Source organism: Calidris pugnax, unplaced genomic scaffold (assembly GCF_001431845.1).
Source record: "Calidris pugnax isolate Ruff unplaced genomic scaffold, ASM143184v1 scaffold14, whole genome shotgun sequence".
Lineage (NCBI taxonomy): Eukaryota > Metazoa > Chordata > Aves > Charadriiformes > Scolopacidae > Calidris > Calidris pugnax.
In genome coordinates, this window is record NW_015090793.1 from 2,737,332 (window position 1) to 2,753,052 (window position 15,721).

Genomic DNA, 15,721 nt, shown 5'->3' on the forward strand with positions numbered 1-15,721 from the left:
ATACATGACGTTTGCTCAGTATCTAACAATTGAATCCTCAGAAGTGACACTCACTACTGACAGGCATTAAAAAAACTTCAAAATATTGACAGACTAAAAATAATGTTTTCTAGCACCAGGAGACTTGGAACACAGGTACAGCTCTTATCTACATTGCATATATCAGTCTTTATCAAAAAAAATCTAGAATAAAAATGTGAAACAAATCAATTTCCATAAACAGAAAACGTCCAAAGCAGGATTGGGTTTTTGGTTTTTTTTATCTGGAAAGTTAAGATTTAAAAACTCCAGGAAGCACAGTATGGACTTGTCTATTGCTAATTGATTTTCTCTGGGAGATTTTCAGCATTATATTGGGCTGAGATTATGAATATTATCTGTGTATATACTAAAGCAACTAAAATTTTCTGTTCACTTTGTGAAAAACTCCAAGAGCTTTTGCAAACTTTATTTTGCTCATTGGCTTATCCAGTGAAATACTCTTTGTCAACTAAGTCTACTTGGGGGAACATCCTCATTGTTACAGAGCTTGCTGTTTTGTCCTATGATTTCTTTGCTCTGTGCCAGCAAACAGCAGGGACTTGGAAAGTTGCTTAGTGCAAAAAGAAAACTGGACAACCTCTCCCTACCTCCACCCAAAAATAAGCACTAAAACCTAAATACTTGCAGTGAATATGAACTGATTTGTTTGTTTGTTTTTTCTCTTAATCCCTGTGTGTCCACGTTTTATCCCAGCACCTTTTGATGTGTTTTTCCCAGTTGAATAAATCCTGTTTATAACCTATTGCTTTCTCTTTCTACTTAGGTCAGGATTTTATTGGAATGGAATTGCAACTTTCCCAGATCCACCAAAAGATGGTGTTTATCCAAACATGAGTCTCCCTGTTACAGAAAGTAACATCCATCTGTATGCACAAACCATGGTGGCAAACATTAAGGAGAGAGCAGCCTGGTTCCGGACAGCTGATGTTTTGTGGCCATGGGTAAGTGCATGATCAGCATTTGCTTTAGAAGTGGGAAGTTCACCTGCAGTATGAACAGTAGGCAGATGATACTTTGCTACAGTATGTACTGCAAAAATGCAGGTACAAACCACGCCGGTAGAGTGTTTTTCTAGTAAGTGGGATCCAAATGTCTGATTAGTAGTGTTTTTAAGAACTAGAACTTCCTTGTACAGCCTGCCAGCTGTCTACCAAGTCTTCCATGCTCCTTAATATAGAAAGACATGTGACAAAATTGTAAAGATAACCTTTTGCAAAACTATGTATTGCAATATTGCTTCCTTTTTTCCCCCTGATTTTGTCTATTTAAGTGATCTCTTTACATAACTGCTTACCACAATATAACTATGTGAACCAAAATGATAGCATTACAAGAAAATGTGTTACGTATTAGGTAGACAACATATTTTTCTAATTGTGTAATCATTTTTTTTATACAGTCTTTGTGTTTTAGTTAGAAACAGAAGCGTATCCCAGCTTGGTCACCCAAATGCTTTTTTTCAGCAATATGCTGTGTTAATTACATCCTGCATGTACACATAGTACTGATATACTCTCGCTATTTTTAAGTCCTTAGGAAAGAATAACTTTGCCTAAACTGAATGTATAGTCTGTTTTTGAATTTTGATGGATGCCATAGGTCTCATAATTACAGTATTAAAGGATGATGTGTGTTCTTAAGGTGACTATTTCACCACAATATCTGTTGTTGCAAAGAGAAACAAACATTTTCTGACTGACGCAGCTTTGAGTCACTGATTTGTTTTTCTTTTGTGTTTGACGCTGTTGATTATATTGAGTTGGGTTTTTTTAGAGGGTGAGGGGAGAAGTCGCTTATACTACTCTGTAGTAGGGCTATAGTGAGGGTTATGCTGAAATGGGGAGGAACAAGTTTTGCATAGTATGATTAAATTCCAAACATCTAGATCCATATAAGACAATTTCAGTTGCTGTTTTCTGATTTGTGTGTTTGTGGTAATGAGCTTTAAATAAGGTAATAAAAGTGTGTTACCCATTCATAGTGCTATGTAAAGAAGTAGAGAGAAATAGGTATGCAGATACCTCTATAGTTAAGCTTAGCTATTTTTTTGTGATTACAAATACTTTGGAGTACTTGGATATTATTATTATTTTTCCTTCAGTTAAAAAAATCAGGAAATACACACCTTCCCATTTGAGGTCTGACCTCACATCCAGGCTATTGGCACTGGTGTGATGAGTTACGTGGACAAACAAATGTTCACTCATGATCTGAAGCGTCTAGTTGCGCAGGAGGAGGCACTGGGCTGTGGGGCAGTGTAAAGGTTGAAACCTGCCTCTCCAGAGGCCATAGCAGCAGGGGTAAGGAAACATCTGAAGGGCTGGAACTGATCCTTGAGATGTTTTTTTTGCCTGTGTAGTTCAACTGTACAGTGATGTATAGTGTTTCTGTGCAGTTTTGTTCAGGGAGTGAGTGGATGTGATGACTAACGACAGCAGGGTCTCTTGGATATCCTTGTTCTACTGAACTGCAGAGCTTCTCTTCTGCTGTGTTCTGTGTCGGTGTGAGTGGAGTCTACCAGCCCAGCACATCCCCTTCTGTGGTGCCAAGTGTCTGCTTTTTATGAGGAAATCATCTTGGATCATGAGTTGAAAATAGTGCTTTACAGATGTGAAGTAGTTTGACTGCTAAACCTATTGCTTCTTCTCCACAAATGTAATTAGAGTCAACATTAGGAAGTCTGGTTTGCACTGACTGCCGTACTTTTTGGTTTGATATGTTTTAGTAGCTCATTCCAGTTTGAAGTTATTTTCCAGTTTCTGCTGTATGCATGCATGCAGAAGATCTCTTGTTATCTCAGAAGAACTTTCTGGTTTGGAAGTAGAATTTCCACTTTTCTGATGAGTGACATACTCTGTTAGGTCTGAGGGACAGTGCATATGCGCTAGGATTCATAAAGGATGTGGCAGTGACCTTACTTGGAACACCTAGGAAATGGGGAAGGGATGGGGATGGCACTCATATCTGGGAAAGAGAAGGGAGAGTAATTGTCTCTGAGTTCAGTCGGACTCATCGGGTTCAACTCATTCATGAGTTGAATGGGTTCAGCTCATCAGATTAAATTCATTGAGCTCATCAGGTAAAGTAGAAGACGGGATTGCAAAGAAAATAGAGCCTCCTTGGCAATTTTTTCAAGCATCTGCTAAGCTTTGGAGAAAATTGCTGAGAGCATCTTTATTTTGAAAATGAGATCAGGATTGACTTGGGCGGTGTTTTCTGTCTCAGGCAGAAACATGTGAAGATGAAGATCTGTTTAAGCTGGTGCTGGTGTCAGAAGGCTTCTATTAGGCATTTTAATGTGGAGAAAGTATCTTATTGTGTTACTGTGCTTCAGATCAATGCCTATACTGATACTATAAGAATCGTTGTGGTGCCGTGGCTGACTGAGTCTCATTTTCCTGTTCAGCTACTGTAGCTGAACAAAGGCGTGCTTACTTATGCCTTTTTGAACTGTTTGTATGTGCAGATAGTCTGTAGAGAGATGCCTCAAACCGAAGGCAGAAGATTTGCAAGCATGCTCGAAAAAAAAATGATACTTTAATATGCAGTGTATCACCTCTCATCACTATTTGGATGAGCATCAGAAGTACTATAGTCTACTGTCGTGATGGGGGATCAGCAACACATTGTGTGACATTTGTAGATTTGTGACAGAGATCTTTGTCCAGATTGCTTTGTTTCACATCGTGTCCTCAGCACTTCCTGAAGCTGTAAGCATTCTTAAGAGCAGAAAATAAGAAATCCTATATTTTCTGCTAAGTGGGAGAAAGGCAGTGTGAAAAGAAACAAAGGTCATCTCTCCAGGCATGTATGCGTGTGTTTTCCATTTGCGACCATGAAATGTCATGCTCTTGTACAATATGGTATGTCAGCATACTTCCCCCTGTCTGTAGTGCTGGTTGGTTATCAGCTGGTCTGTGCAAGTAACCCTTGCTAACCCTTGTAATTCATGATATTTTGTAACAAATAACTTTTATATGGGCAGTGAAGATCAAAAGAAATACCACTTTGATGTAGACTAGTGTTAAAATTTTAAGATCCTTCTAAATTACATGACCCACAGTCATTTGGTTGTTCTGGTTTTGGAATTTCAGGGCTGTGACAAACAGTTCTTTAATGCATCTGTTCAGTACTCCAACATGGACCTGTTGTTGGATTATATTAACAAGCATTCTGATGAGTTTGGAGTGACCGTCCAGTATGCCACTGTTGGTGATTACTTCCAAGCAGTTTATAGCAGAAATCTTACGTGGGAAATTCGGGACTCTCAAGACTTTCTTCCATATTCAACAGGTAATTAAGTTCACAACTGCATAACGTCTGCCTCAAATGTACGTATTTAAAATTTTAATAAAGGGAAATGAGAAATAAAGTGGGAAAACCACCATCTCCTTATAACATTTATTTACACTGCCAAGTGTCTTCAAATAGGTAAGTTGATCCCAACTTAGTGGTATAAGAAACATGGTGGGGCAGTGGTTGGGATACTTCTTTGGGACCATTGGAAGCAATGGGTGGAGGAAGAGACCCTGAAAGAAGGAGTATAGAAACAGGCAAGAAATCTAACTTGAGTTTTTTGTTTTGCGGTCTTTGAATAACGATAGAGCGCAAAGGAAAGCTAAGCCCAGAGTATATTCATGTGTGTAATGCCATCCGCATTTCTGTAATGACCTGAAGAAATGTGTAGATACTGCACTGAGCAGGTTCTGTTATGGTGAAAACAGTGAGCAGTGAGATAAACCTAGGCACCTGGCTGAACTTCAGGGGATTGGTAAAGGAAAAAACCCTGCAAAGTATGTAACACACTGCAAACTGGCTAGCAGTCAGCAGTGATAGCAAAGGTGCTTTGCAGAGATGTACTAGCACAACTAATAGAAGTTTCCCATGACATTGGAGGGATCCTCTCTGAAATCTCTAAAGCTGATATCCTGGGACTCACTCTGATTCAAATACAGATTTTGACTATTCGTTTCATGTTTGGGCATTTAACTTGGAATTCATTCTTTTCTCTGCCTCCCATACATTAGCATGCACAACCAACCTGTAGTTCCCTGAGTATTCTGCAGTATTAGATGTGAATGCTATGCCTCTCCTCCTTTTCCCCAAAAATAAGCTGTAGTAAGGAAACAGTTCTCCAGGATCCAGGGAACTGGAAGGAAACTGATAAACTGAAAAGTACATAGAAACGGATGCAGGGCCAAACAGAGCCATGACCCATTCTTACTGTTTAAAAGAACTGGATTATGCATAGATTAGAGCAGAGATGTGAAACACGAGATGAATGTCTGAAGGAGAAGCGAGGCAGGTAACCAAAGGCATCTGAAAGCTTTTAGGGTACTACTTTGTTAGTACAGTAGACTAGGAGTGGTCAAAGCGAAACAGTTGGTGCTGAGGATTTGATGTCCACATTCTGTGCAACTCCAGGAAAACTGGATATAATCTGGTCATGTGGAGCCCATTGATGCTTGTTACATACCATCAGGAATCCAGTTTGTGAGCCCCAGATCCAGTCTTTTATATAAAGCAAAGCATACTAGGTAAGAACAACTGGTAGATTCACTTCAAAAGCATGCTCCTGGTCCAAACAAAACAGTGATGGTGCGGATAAACCCCTAGAGTCTCTTGTAGCCCTAGAAGAAAGTCTTGTCTTTTTCATTAAAGAAAACAGTTTTAAGTTCTAGGGAAAATAAAATTGTGTTATAACTGAAGTCCACAGCCAGTATTTTTACTTTTTGATTTCTGAAATTTCATAGTATGATGTGACAGAAATTCATTTCAGTTGCTTGTTGCTTGCTTCCTTCTTACATGCTGCACTACCTTAGCTTACCAAGCAGAGCTGAAAAGCACAGGGAAGCTATGAAAGAAGGCATGCCATACCCAACATCCCTTAAATCCTTTTCCCCAGTGAATTGGAGGAAGGCCATTGCAGGCCTTATATTGATGTATGCAGAGAGAAAACATGGCTAACTTCTCAGTTTCTGAACTGATTAATTTGTTTCATTCCCTGGCTTGTCATTGAAATATCATTGGTATCATTAAAATACCTTTTCATATAATTGTAGCCACCACTATTTAATCACATTTTTTGGCACTGTGGATGTATGTCTCGGACTATTACAACCCAAATTTAGCTTATACATCTTATATTCTGTAACGTGTCTGTTAACTTTTAAGTGCATAAAAATAACTATTGCTTCCTATGAATCATTGCATGGACTGATCCCTTACTCACCTCCCTCTAGGGATCATTTCTTATCTAACAACTTGCTGATAAATGCACTGCCAGTTTTAAGTGCTAATATCTTTTTACATCTGGGCTCTTACCTATACCTTTTGGCATAATTTACAGGCAGTAGTTGACTGCCATTAGCTTGCGTAATAGCAGCACCTTCAATGTTCCAGGTGGGTGCCCACACATAGATGCAATTTCTTCCCCAAATGACTTCGTGTGCCTTCCAATTGCGGTATAGGTTTGAGTGCGCTTTCTCCCACATACTGTTTTGCTTCTTGATGATTAATCCTCTCTCATTCTTTCTATGCTATTTTATTATGAGTCACTTATTGGGCTCAGTGTCATTTCTGACATATGCCTTGGAAACTCAAGTTTTAAGTCCCAGATAAGTATTTCCTTTTTTCTACTCTACATTCATTGTACTGTGCTAGTGTGCATATGTGACTCTTCTGCTTGTAACCTTGAAAACTCAAATTGAATTCATTCTGTTTGAACTTACAGCATTTTTCAGGCCAAAAAGAATTTGATCTGAATTTGAATGACAATTTACTCAATAACTGGAGTTATTGAGTAAAAGATCTGCTTTCCTAATTCATGCCTTTGATCCTAGGCTGATAGCAGATTGTTACAGTTGAATATGTAAGTCAACTTTATAAAGCACTTTCTGAGACTTCTGTATGGAAAAATTATTTATCAGTGGTATATTTAGAAAAAAACTCTCAAAACAAACAAAAAAACCCCTCTCAAAGTAGAGATTTAGAGGTTTTAAAAACAAATATTTGTTTTCCTACTTTACTCTTTGAGATACTGGAATATATTGGCACAAATTAACTGTTGAAATACTTTCCACTGGCCACTTGATGGCATCTTTTGATGTAGTTTGAAGTGCTGCAGTACTTTGGAATCCTATTACCATGTCACTGTCTCTACTTCATTTTGAGGAAATGAAATTTAAGATAAATCCCTTTGACTAAAAGAGTGGAATATGTAGAGCTCGATTCAAGCAGTAACCAAGGATTATAATCCACTTTATTAACAATAATAAAATATCCTTCAGTGAAACTTCTGAAGTTGTTTTGTGCAGATCCACAAAGAAGTTGTTTCTGCAAAGACAGGTTAACTTAGTCAGTAATGGCTTTGTATTAACACTTGTATTTATTACTAGGCCTGTAGTAAAGATTGTTGTTTTCCAAAGTGCACTTTTATGGCTGTGTTTCTTCGTAGGATTTATGACTATTCCATTTGATGGCCAATGTGTAAAACCAGAGCAGGCTTCATGCAAGAAGCTATCAAGTAGCAGTATAATAAGTAACAATTAAGTAATAACTGAAATAGTATTTTGACAAGTATTGGATCTGTTCAACTCTTAACAGAGCCATTTCAAGCATGGACTGGGTTTTACACTTCTCGGAGTACGTTAAAAGGAATTGCAAGGAGAGCAAGTTCACTGCTTTATGCTGGAGAGTCCTTTTTCACTCAGCATGTCTGGAAACACCCAGAAAGTTCTATTTGCAAGTGTGGAGCCTTAAGGCAACTTCAGAGCCTTAGATGGGCAGTTTCAGAGGTAAATATTGATTTATTTTTTAACTTGAATGAAAATGTTTATTACCCAAAGGCAAAGCTTTGGAGCATTTCAGCAGGAATGTCACGAGGTTGCTTTTATGTTTTTAGAATAACTTTCCCCCTTAGCGAGTCATCAGTAAAAAAATAGAGCAATTTTTCAAAAAACTGTCTTGAAACATGACTTCAGCCCTTTAGCTGTGCATTCAAGACATGGTTACTGGCAAATGTTTTCTTCAGCCAGCGAAAGAGTATGTGGTTTCAAAATTTGCACAAGAAATTAATTTTCTTAATGTTAGTTTTATTATTTACAAAATGGTTTTTAAAAATCAAATAATCAAACAAAACCTGAACTAACTGAAAACTTAAGATAATCTCTACCTCTGCAAGTTAGAAGAGGAAGAACAGATTTGTTCCTTCAAAGTTCAGCCAAGTGATCAGCCTCATACCTTAAACCATTTACAAGCCTCTGCTTTAGCTGGTAATAAATATTTTGTCAGCTAAGTTATTGACCAGATCTTAGTAGGAAATTAAAAACCTGTCTTGCTAAGGTATTTTTGCTGCAATCTTGGTTTTGGTAACTTGTGGGTTGTTTTTTTTCCTCTAAGTATGTGACTTCAGTAATTTCTAAAATATAAGAGGAATATGTATAGAAGGAAATCTGTGTGCATCTAGTCTTTGACCATTTCATTGCAGATATAGTAATTTGGAATAGGCAAAATATGAATCTGTGAATATGGCTGTAATGCCTTATTACTTATTTTAAGTAATCTGTGTGAAGGTTAGTGGACCATGTTAATACAAATTCAAAACTGAAGTTGTCATCCTGTTGCATTGTGACCTTTCAAACTCCTGTTAAATGTAAGGTCCAGCACCATGATGGTATAACAGGCACAGAGTCTCCCAAGGTGAAGGACATGTACATGAACAACTTGATGTATGGAATGTTCAACGTAAAGAAGCTAATGGCTTCCATAATATTGGACATGAACAATGCAAAGAAGAACGGAGAGGTCTATTCTTCTGTTTATGTGAAAGACTCAGGAACACCAGGTACTTTTTAACACAGCTTTTCTAATTTTAGGCTAGCTTATGAAAGCTATCGTGTTTACCTGCAAAATAATCAACTTACTATGTACCACCTAAGTTTCGTGAACCGTGGCTGTAAAATCGTATTTGTCTGCTAGACCTGAGGCAAACTCAGATGAATTAATGAGCTTTCGGATCTCGAGCATCTGAAACCAAGATCTTTCAACTGATGTTAGGCAGAACCCTACCCCAGTGCGTGTATTAGACCTGGTTCCCAGGTTCAGACTGCAAATATGAAACAAAGGGGAAAAAGAGGTGCTGATCAGAGCAATTAATGAGCTAACCTTACTGTGCAAGGTTAGATTACACGATAAGAAGCACAGTCACAGTTGAAAATGTTCTTGTTATAGTGAACTGCCAACTTTTGTAAAAAATGTAAAAGAATTTTCAAGGAGTGTATTCTAAAGACTGTAATTTCCCTTTTATCTTTACTTTGGAAACTTTTTAAAATGTCAAAGGAAGCAGTGCTGTGGTTCTGTTTTACCTCAAGTCAGAACAGCTGTGCAACAGGTTGATTTGGGTTTTTACAGGCTTGTTTTCAGATTAGACTTCTCATTTGATCTTCTGTATAACTGGTAAAGTTATATGCTAAAGTTATAAGTTAGAAAGTTATACTGCATGACAGTGAGATGTGGTAAGCTGCTTATTTTCACTAAATGCATTTATATTCACAGAATCATAAAATGGTTCAGGTTGGAAGGGACCTTAAAGATCATCGAGTTCCAACCCCCCTGCCTTGGGCAGGGACACCTCCCACTAGAGAAGGTTGCTCAAAGCCCTATCCAGCCTGGTCTTGAACACTTCCAGGGATGGGGCACCCAGAACTTCTCTGGGCAATCTGTTCCAGTGTCTCACCACCCTCACACTAAACAATTTCTTCCTCAAATCTAATCTAGATCTCCCCTCTTTCAGCTTAAAACTATTACCCCTCATCTTAACACTTCACTTCCTGATAAATAGTCCCTTTCCATCTGTCATGTAGCCCCCTTTAGGTACTGAGAGGCCACTCCCTGATAAATAGTCCCTTTCCATCTGTCCTGTAGCCCCCTTTAGGTACTGAGAGGCCACTGTACAGTCTCCCCAGAGCCTTCTTTGCTCCAGGATGAACAACCCTAGCTCTCTCAGCCTGTCTTTATGGGAGAGGTGCTCCAGCCCTCTGATCATCTTCATGACCCTCCGCTGGACTCGTTCCATCAGGTCCATGTCCTTCCACATTCAACTCAGGTGTCATTTTTTGAAAGCACTGTCTCTTCTTATTGGGTAAAGAACAGAAGAATAAAGCAGAGAGGTTATTATGAAGTACTACTAAATGTTTTCCTTGTTTCAATCCTGAAGTTTCACTGCCGAGCTTTATGTTAAGATTTTGAAATATGGTTGTACCTGGACAGATCTCTCAAATACTTTTTGATATCACATTTTAAAACCACATACTTTTAGTGACTGATAACTTTGTTTGCATTCACAAAGGTGCTACAGATGTGGACCAATATGTTGTTGTGTATAATCCACTGGCATGGAACATCACTACCTTTGTCACGGTTGCTGTCAGCCGCTTGGAAATGAGTGTATATGATGAACGGGGACATACTGTACCAGCACAGGTACTTCAACTTTGTTTATTTCTGTTGCTGTCCTTTCACTAAGTTTTTACTGACTTGATCCTGCCTCCTATCAGAGTGTGGTAATATATATTATTACAGGGAAAACAAGTGTTAGCTCAAACTGGGATTTCCCTAGTCCTCCTCCAAGAAAGTGACCTGAAGTGACAGCTATCACTGGCTTTTCTCGGGAGCGTCTGCTGCAGAGAGTGCATCATCATCATCAGTAAACCTGTGGGAATACCTCCTGCACATAAGGCCTGAAGGGGTGTGACACAATTCCAGATGCTGCCCTGTGTCCCTGAGATGCAAGATAGTTCAGCCAGTTCTGCCAGCTGGACGGTTTCTGCTGTCTGTGGCTTATGGCTATCACTATGCTCGAGGCACATTGTAGTCAGGTAGTGATACACAACAGCTGTCTCCTGTTTCTGTAGATATTATATACGTGACAATGGTGTGAGACCATACTGCCTTTATCTGGAAGCCATCAGTCTCTTGAGTTAGCACATGGTCATGATTAGTTGTCAGCCACTTACCTCCCGGAAGTCCTGCTGTCTGAATTACTTTAGCTTTGTAAGATACCAGGAGGAAACTGAAATGTATTTAAAGTCTTTATTTCAAGATTTAGGTTGCCCTAAAGTCAAGCTGTCATGAGTTTAAAAAGACAGAGTTCTCTGTTCTAGAGTTGGTCTGTACTCTCTTTTGCTAGAAATCACCCATATATGCATGTGGACAGTTACTTGAGGCGAAATGAAACGTCTTTATCAATAGTGATAGTCATAAGCTTTAATTTCTAGTTAGTCATAACTAACCTCTTTTTCTATATAGTCTGTACAGTATTTACCTAGTCCCATTTTCTTGCCCCAAACTGAAAGTAGCACTAAATTGCATAACATTAACGGATAGGATACAAGTAATTGAAAGGTGATTAAAAGCTGCTGTTAAAGGTATTTTGATATTAAATAACACTGGTGTTCTGTTAACTCTTCAAAATTGTGCCACATGCTTTTTACTCCCTCTCCATGTGCCTTGCTTGGTAAGGGTATGTCTGGCTGCCTCCTCCTCTTGCCATACTTCTCTCGTGCTTGCACTAGTCACATCCCTTATGTTCTCTTTTCTGCCATTTGACTGATTAGTTTAAATTGTGATTATTTCTGCTCATATAGACATTTTGCAATGCAATCTTAAATCAACATCTGTGGTTCCATCTTCACCTTAAAATAAGATCTAACTTTGTCATTTGCTTAGTGACCCTCTTTTCTTCACTAGAAAGGTTAAGCTTAATCCAAGTCTGCCAAACTCCCAATAAAAGGCAGCATGGATCTACATTATGCCATTCTTATAGTTTTCAATTATGTTTCAAAACTTATTATTAAAGTAGTAGTTATTTTTTGTAGCTTAGGGCTAAAACAACACATGAAGATAGTTGCCTTGCTAATTGATTTCCTCTAATGGAGCATTGTTTATGTTAATGTGCAGGTTCAAAGCTCGACAGAGTCCCATTCTACCTATGATCTGTATATTCTAGTTGAAATAAGTGGTCTGAGCTACAGAAAATACAATGTTAAACCCTTGAATGGTAAGCAGTCTGCATTTATTGGAAAGTCAGTCAAGTACAAGCGAAAGGACATAACTCGTGCGGATCAACAAAGTCAACAGTTGCTTCCTGTGGTTAACAACTGCTACCAGGTCTTGTTTGACCAAAGCACAAATCTGATGCACAGCATTACTGAGAGGTGAGACTGCCTGCCTGTTTTTAATGGTTTGGATTCTGTAAAACCCTTTGTAAAAACAAATCCAAGGACTGTATCATGTACCTTAATTCTGAAACTTAACTAGCAAAATGTCCTTTATGTTCTTTAAAATTCTTCTGTATTTCCAGTTCACACGCCCTCCTTATTACAGGAAATGCCAACACCTAGCATAGGTGTGATTCTGTGCTATTTCCGTCATGTTGTTGTCCTGTGTAATCATGCAGTTGGTCTAAGATGACATATCACAGTATTAACTAGTAGATAGAATCTCATTGCACTTTAGAACGAGTGTATAAATAACTTTGCTGTACACTATGGCTACGCAGTGAGCCTTAAGTGATAAAGCAAGAGCTTTCTCTTACTAATCAGTAGTGTTTTGCAAGTCCTGAATCACTCTTTCTGCTCTTTCTTTTCTACCATTCTGTGGTAGAAAACTACAAAACTTTCTGAAAGGTAACATTTAACTAGAAATTCCATTTAATCAGGCAGATAAAATGGAAGAACGGTCAACATCGATATGGGATTTGGGTTTGCAGATTGTTTTTCTTGGCTGATCCAAATTGGCCCAATTCCTTCAGCTTCAGTGGAGCTGTGCTACTTTTTGCGTGCTCAGGATTCAGATTGTCAGCTACGTACTGATGGAAGATTTGACCCCTTTGACATGGGCCTGGTGACTACTAGACCTCTTTCACCTTTGTGGTTTTGTTCATAATTCTGCCTCCTAGAGCAAGAACTTGTTTTCCAGTATAGTTAAATTCATCTTTAAAAGTACAGATGGGCCTTAACTAAAAGTCTTGGAGTAACTGCTTTCTCAAATTGCCTCCGGATCCCGTTTCCAGATTCCATGAGGAAGTAAGGAATATAATAGTAAGGAATACATAGTATGTGTGTGTATATATATACACACACACATATATATAGTAAGGAATATAATGAGGATGAATAAAAACCTAAATTCAAATTCTATTTTTCTTCATCCTGTTCTGGCAGGGAGCAAGAGCTGGAATTCAGCATGTAGGAGAAATGGGGATATTCACTTTCTTCACAAGTCTTCAGGCAAGCCCAGAATGAGTTTCAGCAACTTTGCTTTGGGTTAACGCAAAAGAGCAAGGCATCAGGTCAGAAAGGGAGTAAAATAGGCCCAAAAAAAAATTGGGGTCTTAACTGTGAAGCCTTAAAAAGTTTAGCTGCAACAGTTAGAACTTCTAGGGCCTGTCCCTGCTCTGGAAATGCCCCATAACAGGAGTAGTAGAGAAGACCTGGATAAATTTTGCTCTTCAGTCATTACAATTTGTAGGTTCTTGTATTAACACTACCTAAAATAGTTGGAGTTTAAATTTATATGCCTCTTGCATCAAAAAAATGAGATAATGTAGATGTTATTTCTGTCTTAAGATGTTTATGTTTTATGAAAGTATAAAATTACATAAAAACTCCATTTATCTACGCACTGACAGATGTCTTAGTGGGAAGCACTTCAATTCTCTGCTGTCCTCATTTCCTAAATCTTACAAAATCAGTTATCCTCTTTGAGGAAACAGATTATTTTTTTTCTTACATTCCTATCCTAATTCCCATTGCACTTCACCTTGGCATCTAGTATGTACAAAATGTGTCTGTATGTAATATAACTTTTCCTCTTCTGTGTGTTCACAGGGAGACAAACCAGACTGTCCAGTTGACCCAGGAGTTCCTTGAGTACCATGTGAACGGAGACGTGATGAAGGGACCCATTTCAGATAACTACTTATTTGCCCCAAATGCTTCAGCTGTTCCAGTATCAAAAGCAGTGGGATTGGAAGTAGTTTCTGGAAACTTGATGACAGAGATAAGGCAGTATTTCTACAGGTACAATACCATTACAGCTTCATTTCACTGGAATCTTTGATTCAGAGTTCTTGTTCAGAGTTACCTTTTTTGGTTCATTTTGTAGTGCAGCTTCTGTTGGGATCCTAGTTCCGTACAATTCAATGAAAATTGCAGTTAACATCTTCGTACATGGGTGGAATTTGGACATAATGGTTCATTTCTCTAACTGAATACCTTTCTTGCAAGTGAATTAGAGAAATGAAAAATAATCCTACACACGGTCACTCTGACCTCTGATGAACTAGCTGTTTTTCTGTATTAAAATCACACCAGTCTATAACCCCTTCACCCTCTTTTCAGTCTGCTAATTTGATGGAAGCCTTTTGCCTTACATGGCATTGTACAATGATTGTAGTTGAGAAGGACTTTTACTTTTAGAAAGCAGTGGAATTCTTGCATCAGAATTAATGTTGCCCAGATTGAAAAAATACATGTATTCTATGTGACGTAAATGTGTTGCTTAGGGGAGTTATATTTATTTTAAAATTTGTTGTAATTTTCAGAAAAATAAGGCCACTCTAATCAAGTGAAGAGCCCTCTTTATGCTAGCAACACTAAAGAAAATTGTAGCATGTTACTTCAGTTGAATATCTGTATATTTGAAAACAAAATTGAAATTTAAAGTAGTTGTACCTGTACATGAAATATATAGAAAACAGGCAAGAAAGTTGTCTGTGTGTAGGATGACATGATGAATGACTTGCAAGTCTTTACATAACCAATCAGGCATTCCACTTATAAACTCTGCATATCTTTTCTCTCGTTTTTATAGAAACATTACTTCTCAGGATTATGTATATGCAATATATACCAGGATGTATACAGTACCAGAAGGCTACGAAGGGCATTTGCTTTGCCATAGGATAGAGCAAGAATACAGTGTTGGGCCTTTGGATTTAAATCGTGAAGCAGTTCTAAGAACAAGCACAAATTTGAACACTGGGCAGCTACTCTACACGGACAGCAATGGATATCAGATGCAGAAAAGACAGTTCAAGGCATACGAAAATAACACATTGGCTCGGGTAGGCACAGAGGTGTAATCTGAAGTCAATTGTGTCTTATCTTTGTTCTCCATTAGTGTTACCTAGGTTAATATTGTCACTTCATGATTTACTGTGTGTTTTCAGAACTATTATCCTATGGTCCAGACTGCCTACATTGAAGATGATACCACAAGGCTGATGCTGCTTGCAGAAAGAGCTCATGGTGTCTCAAGTCAAGCAAATGGACAAGTGGAGGTAACATCTAAATATGTTTTTTTTTTTTTTACTAGGAGAGCATAATTTTATGGCTGCTGGTAATATAAGTAAAGCAGGATGGCTGATTACTGTAGTGACACTTACTTTCCCAATACAGGTGATGCTTCACAGGAGACTATGGAACAACCTCCAGTGGGACCTGAATTACAATCTCACTTTGAATGACTCCTCAGTGGTTCGCCCTGTGATTTGGCTTATTTTAGGAACCAAGGCTGTCACCAATATTTTGTATCGGACAAGTGGACTGGCATTAGAACACAGGCCAGTAGTATTTTTTGGAGCATTATCAGGTAACTGATTCCATGTCCTGTGCTA

At 38.3% G+C, this 15,721-nt stretch overlaps 1 protein-coding gene across 3 annotated transcripts in view; it reads left to right on the top strand.

The window, feature by feature from the left end:
• The window catches only part of MAN2B2 (mannosidase, alpha, class 2B, member 2), a 31,398-nt gene that overhangs the window by 12,270 nt on the left and 3,407 nt on the right, over nucleotides 1-15,721 (top strand). For all 3 annotated transcript variants that reach the window (XM_014936107.1, XM_014936108.1, XM_014936109.1), the window contains 10 exons: nucleotides 806-983; nucleotides 4,137-4,335; nucleotides 7,648-7,838; nucleotides 8,701-8,887; nucleotides 10,391-10,524; nucleotides 12,001-12,257; nucleotides 13,932-14,123; nucleotides 14,917-15,169; nucleotides 15,275-15,385; nucleotides 15,504-15,696. In XM_014936107.1, the coding sequence (XP_014791593.1) occupies nucleotides 806-983; nucleotides 4,137-4,335; nucleotides 7,648-7,838; nucleotides 8,701-8,887; nucleotides 10,391-10,524; nucleotides 12,001-12,257; nucleotides 13,932-14,123; nucleotides 14,917-15,169; nucleotides 15,275-15,385; nucleotides 15,504-15,696 (1,895 nt within the window). The remainder of the gene's footprint in view (nucleotides 1-805; nucleotides 984-4,136; nucleotides 4,336-7,647; nucleotides 7,839-8,700; nucleotides 8,888-10,390; nucleotides 10,525-12,000; nucleotides 12,258-13,931; nucleotides 14,124-14,916; nucleotides 15,170-15,274; nucleotides 15,386-15,503; nucleotides 15,697-15,721) is intronic.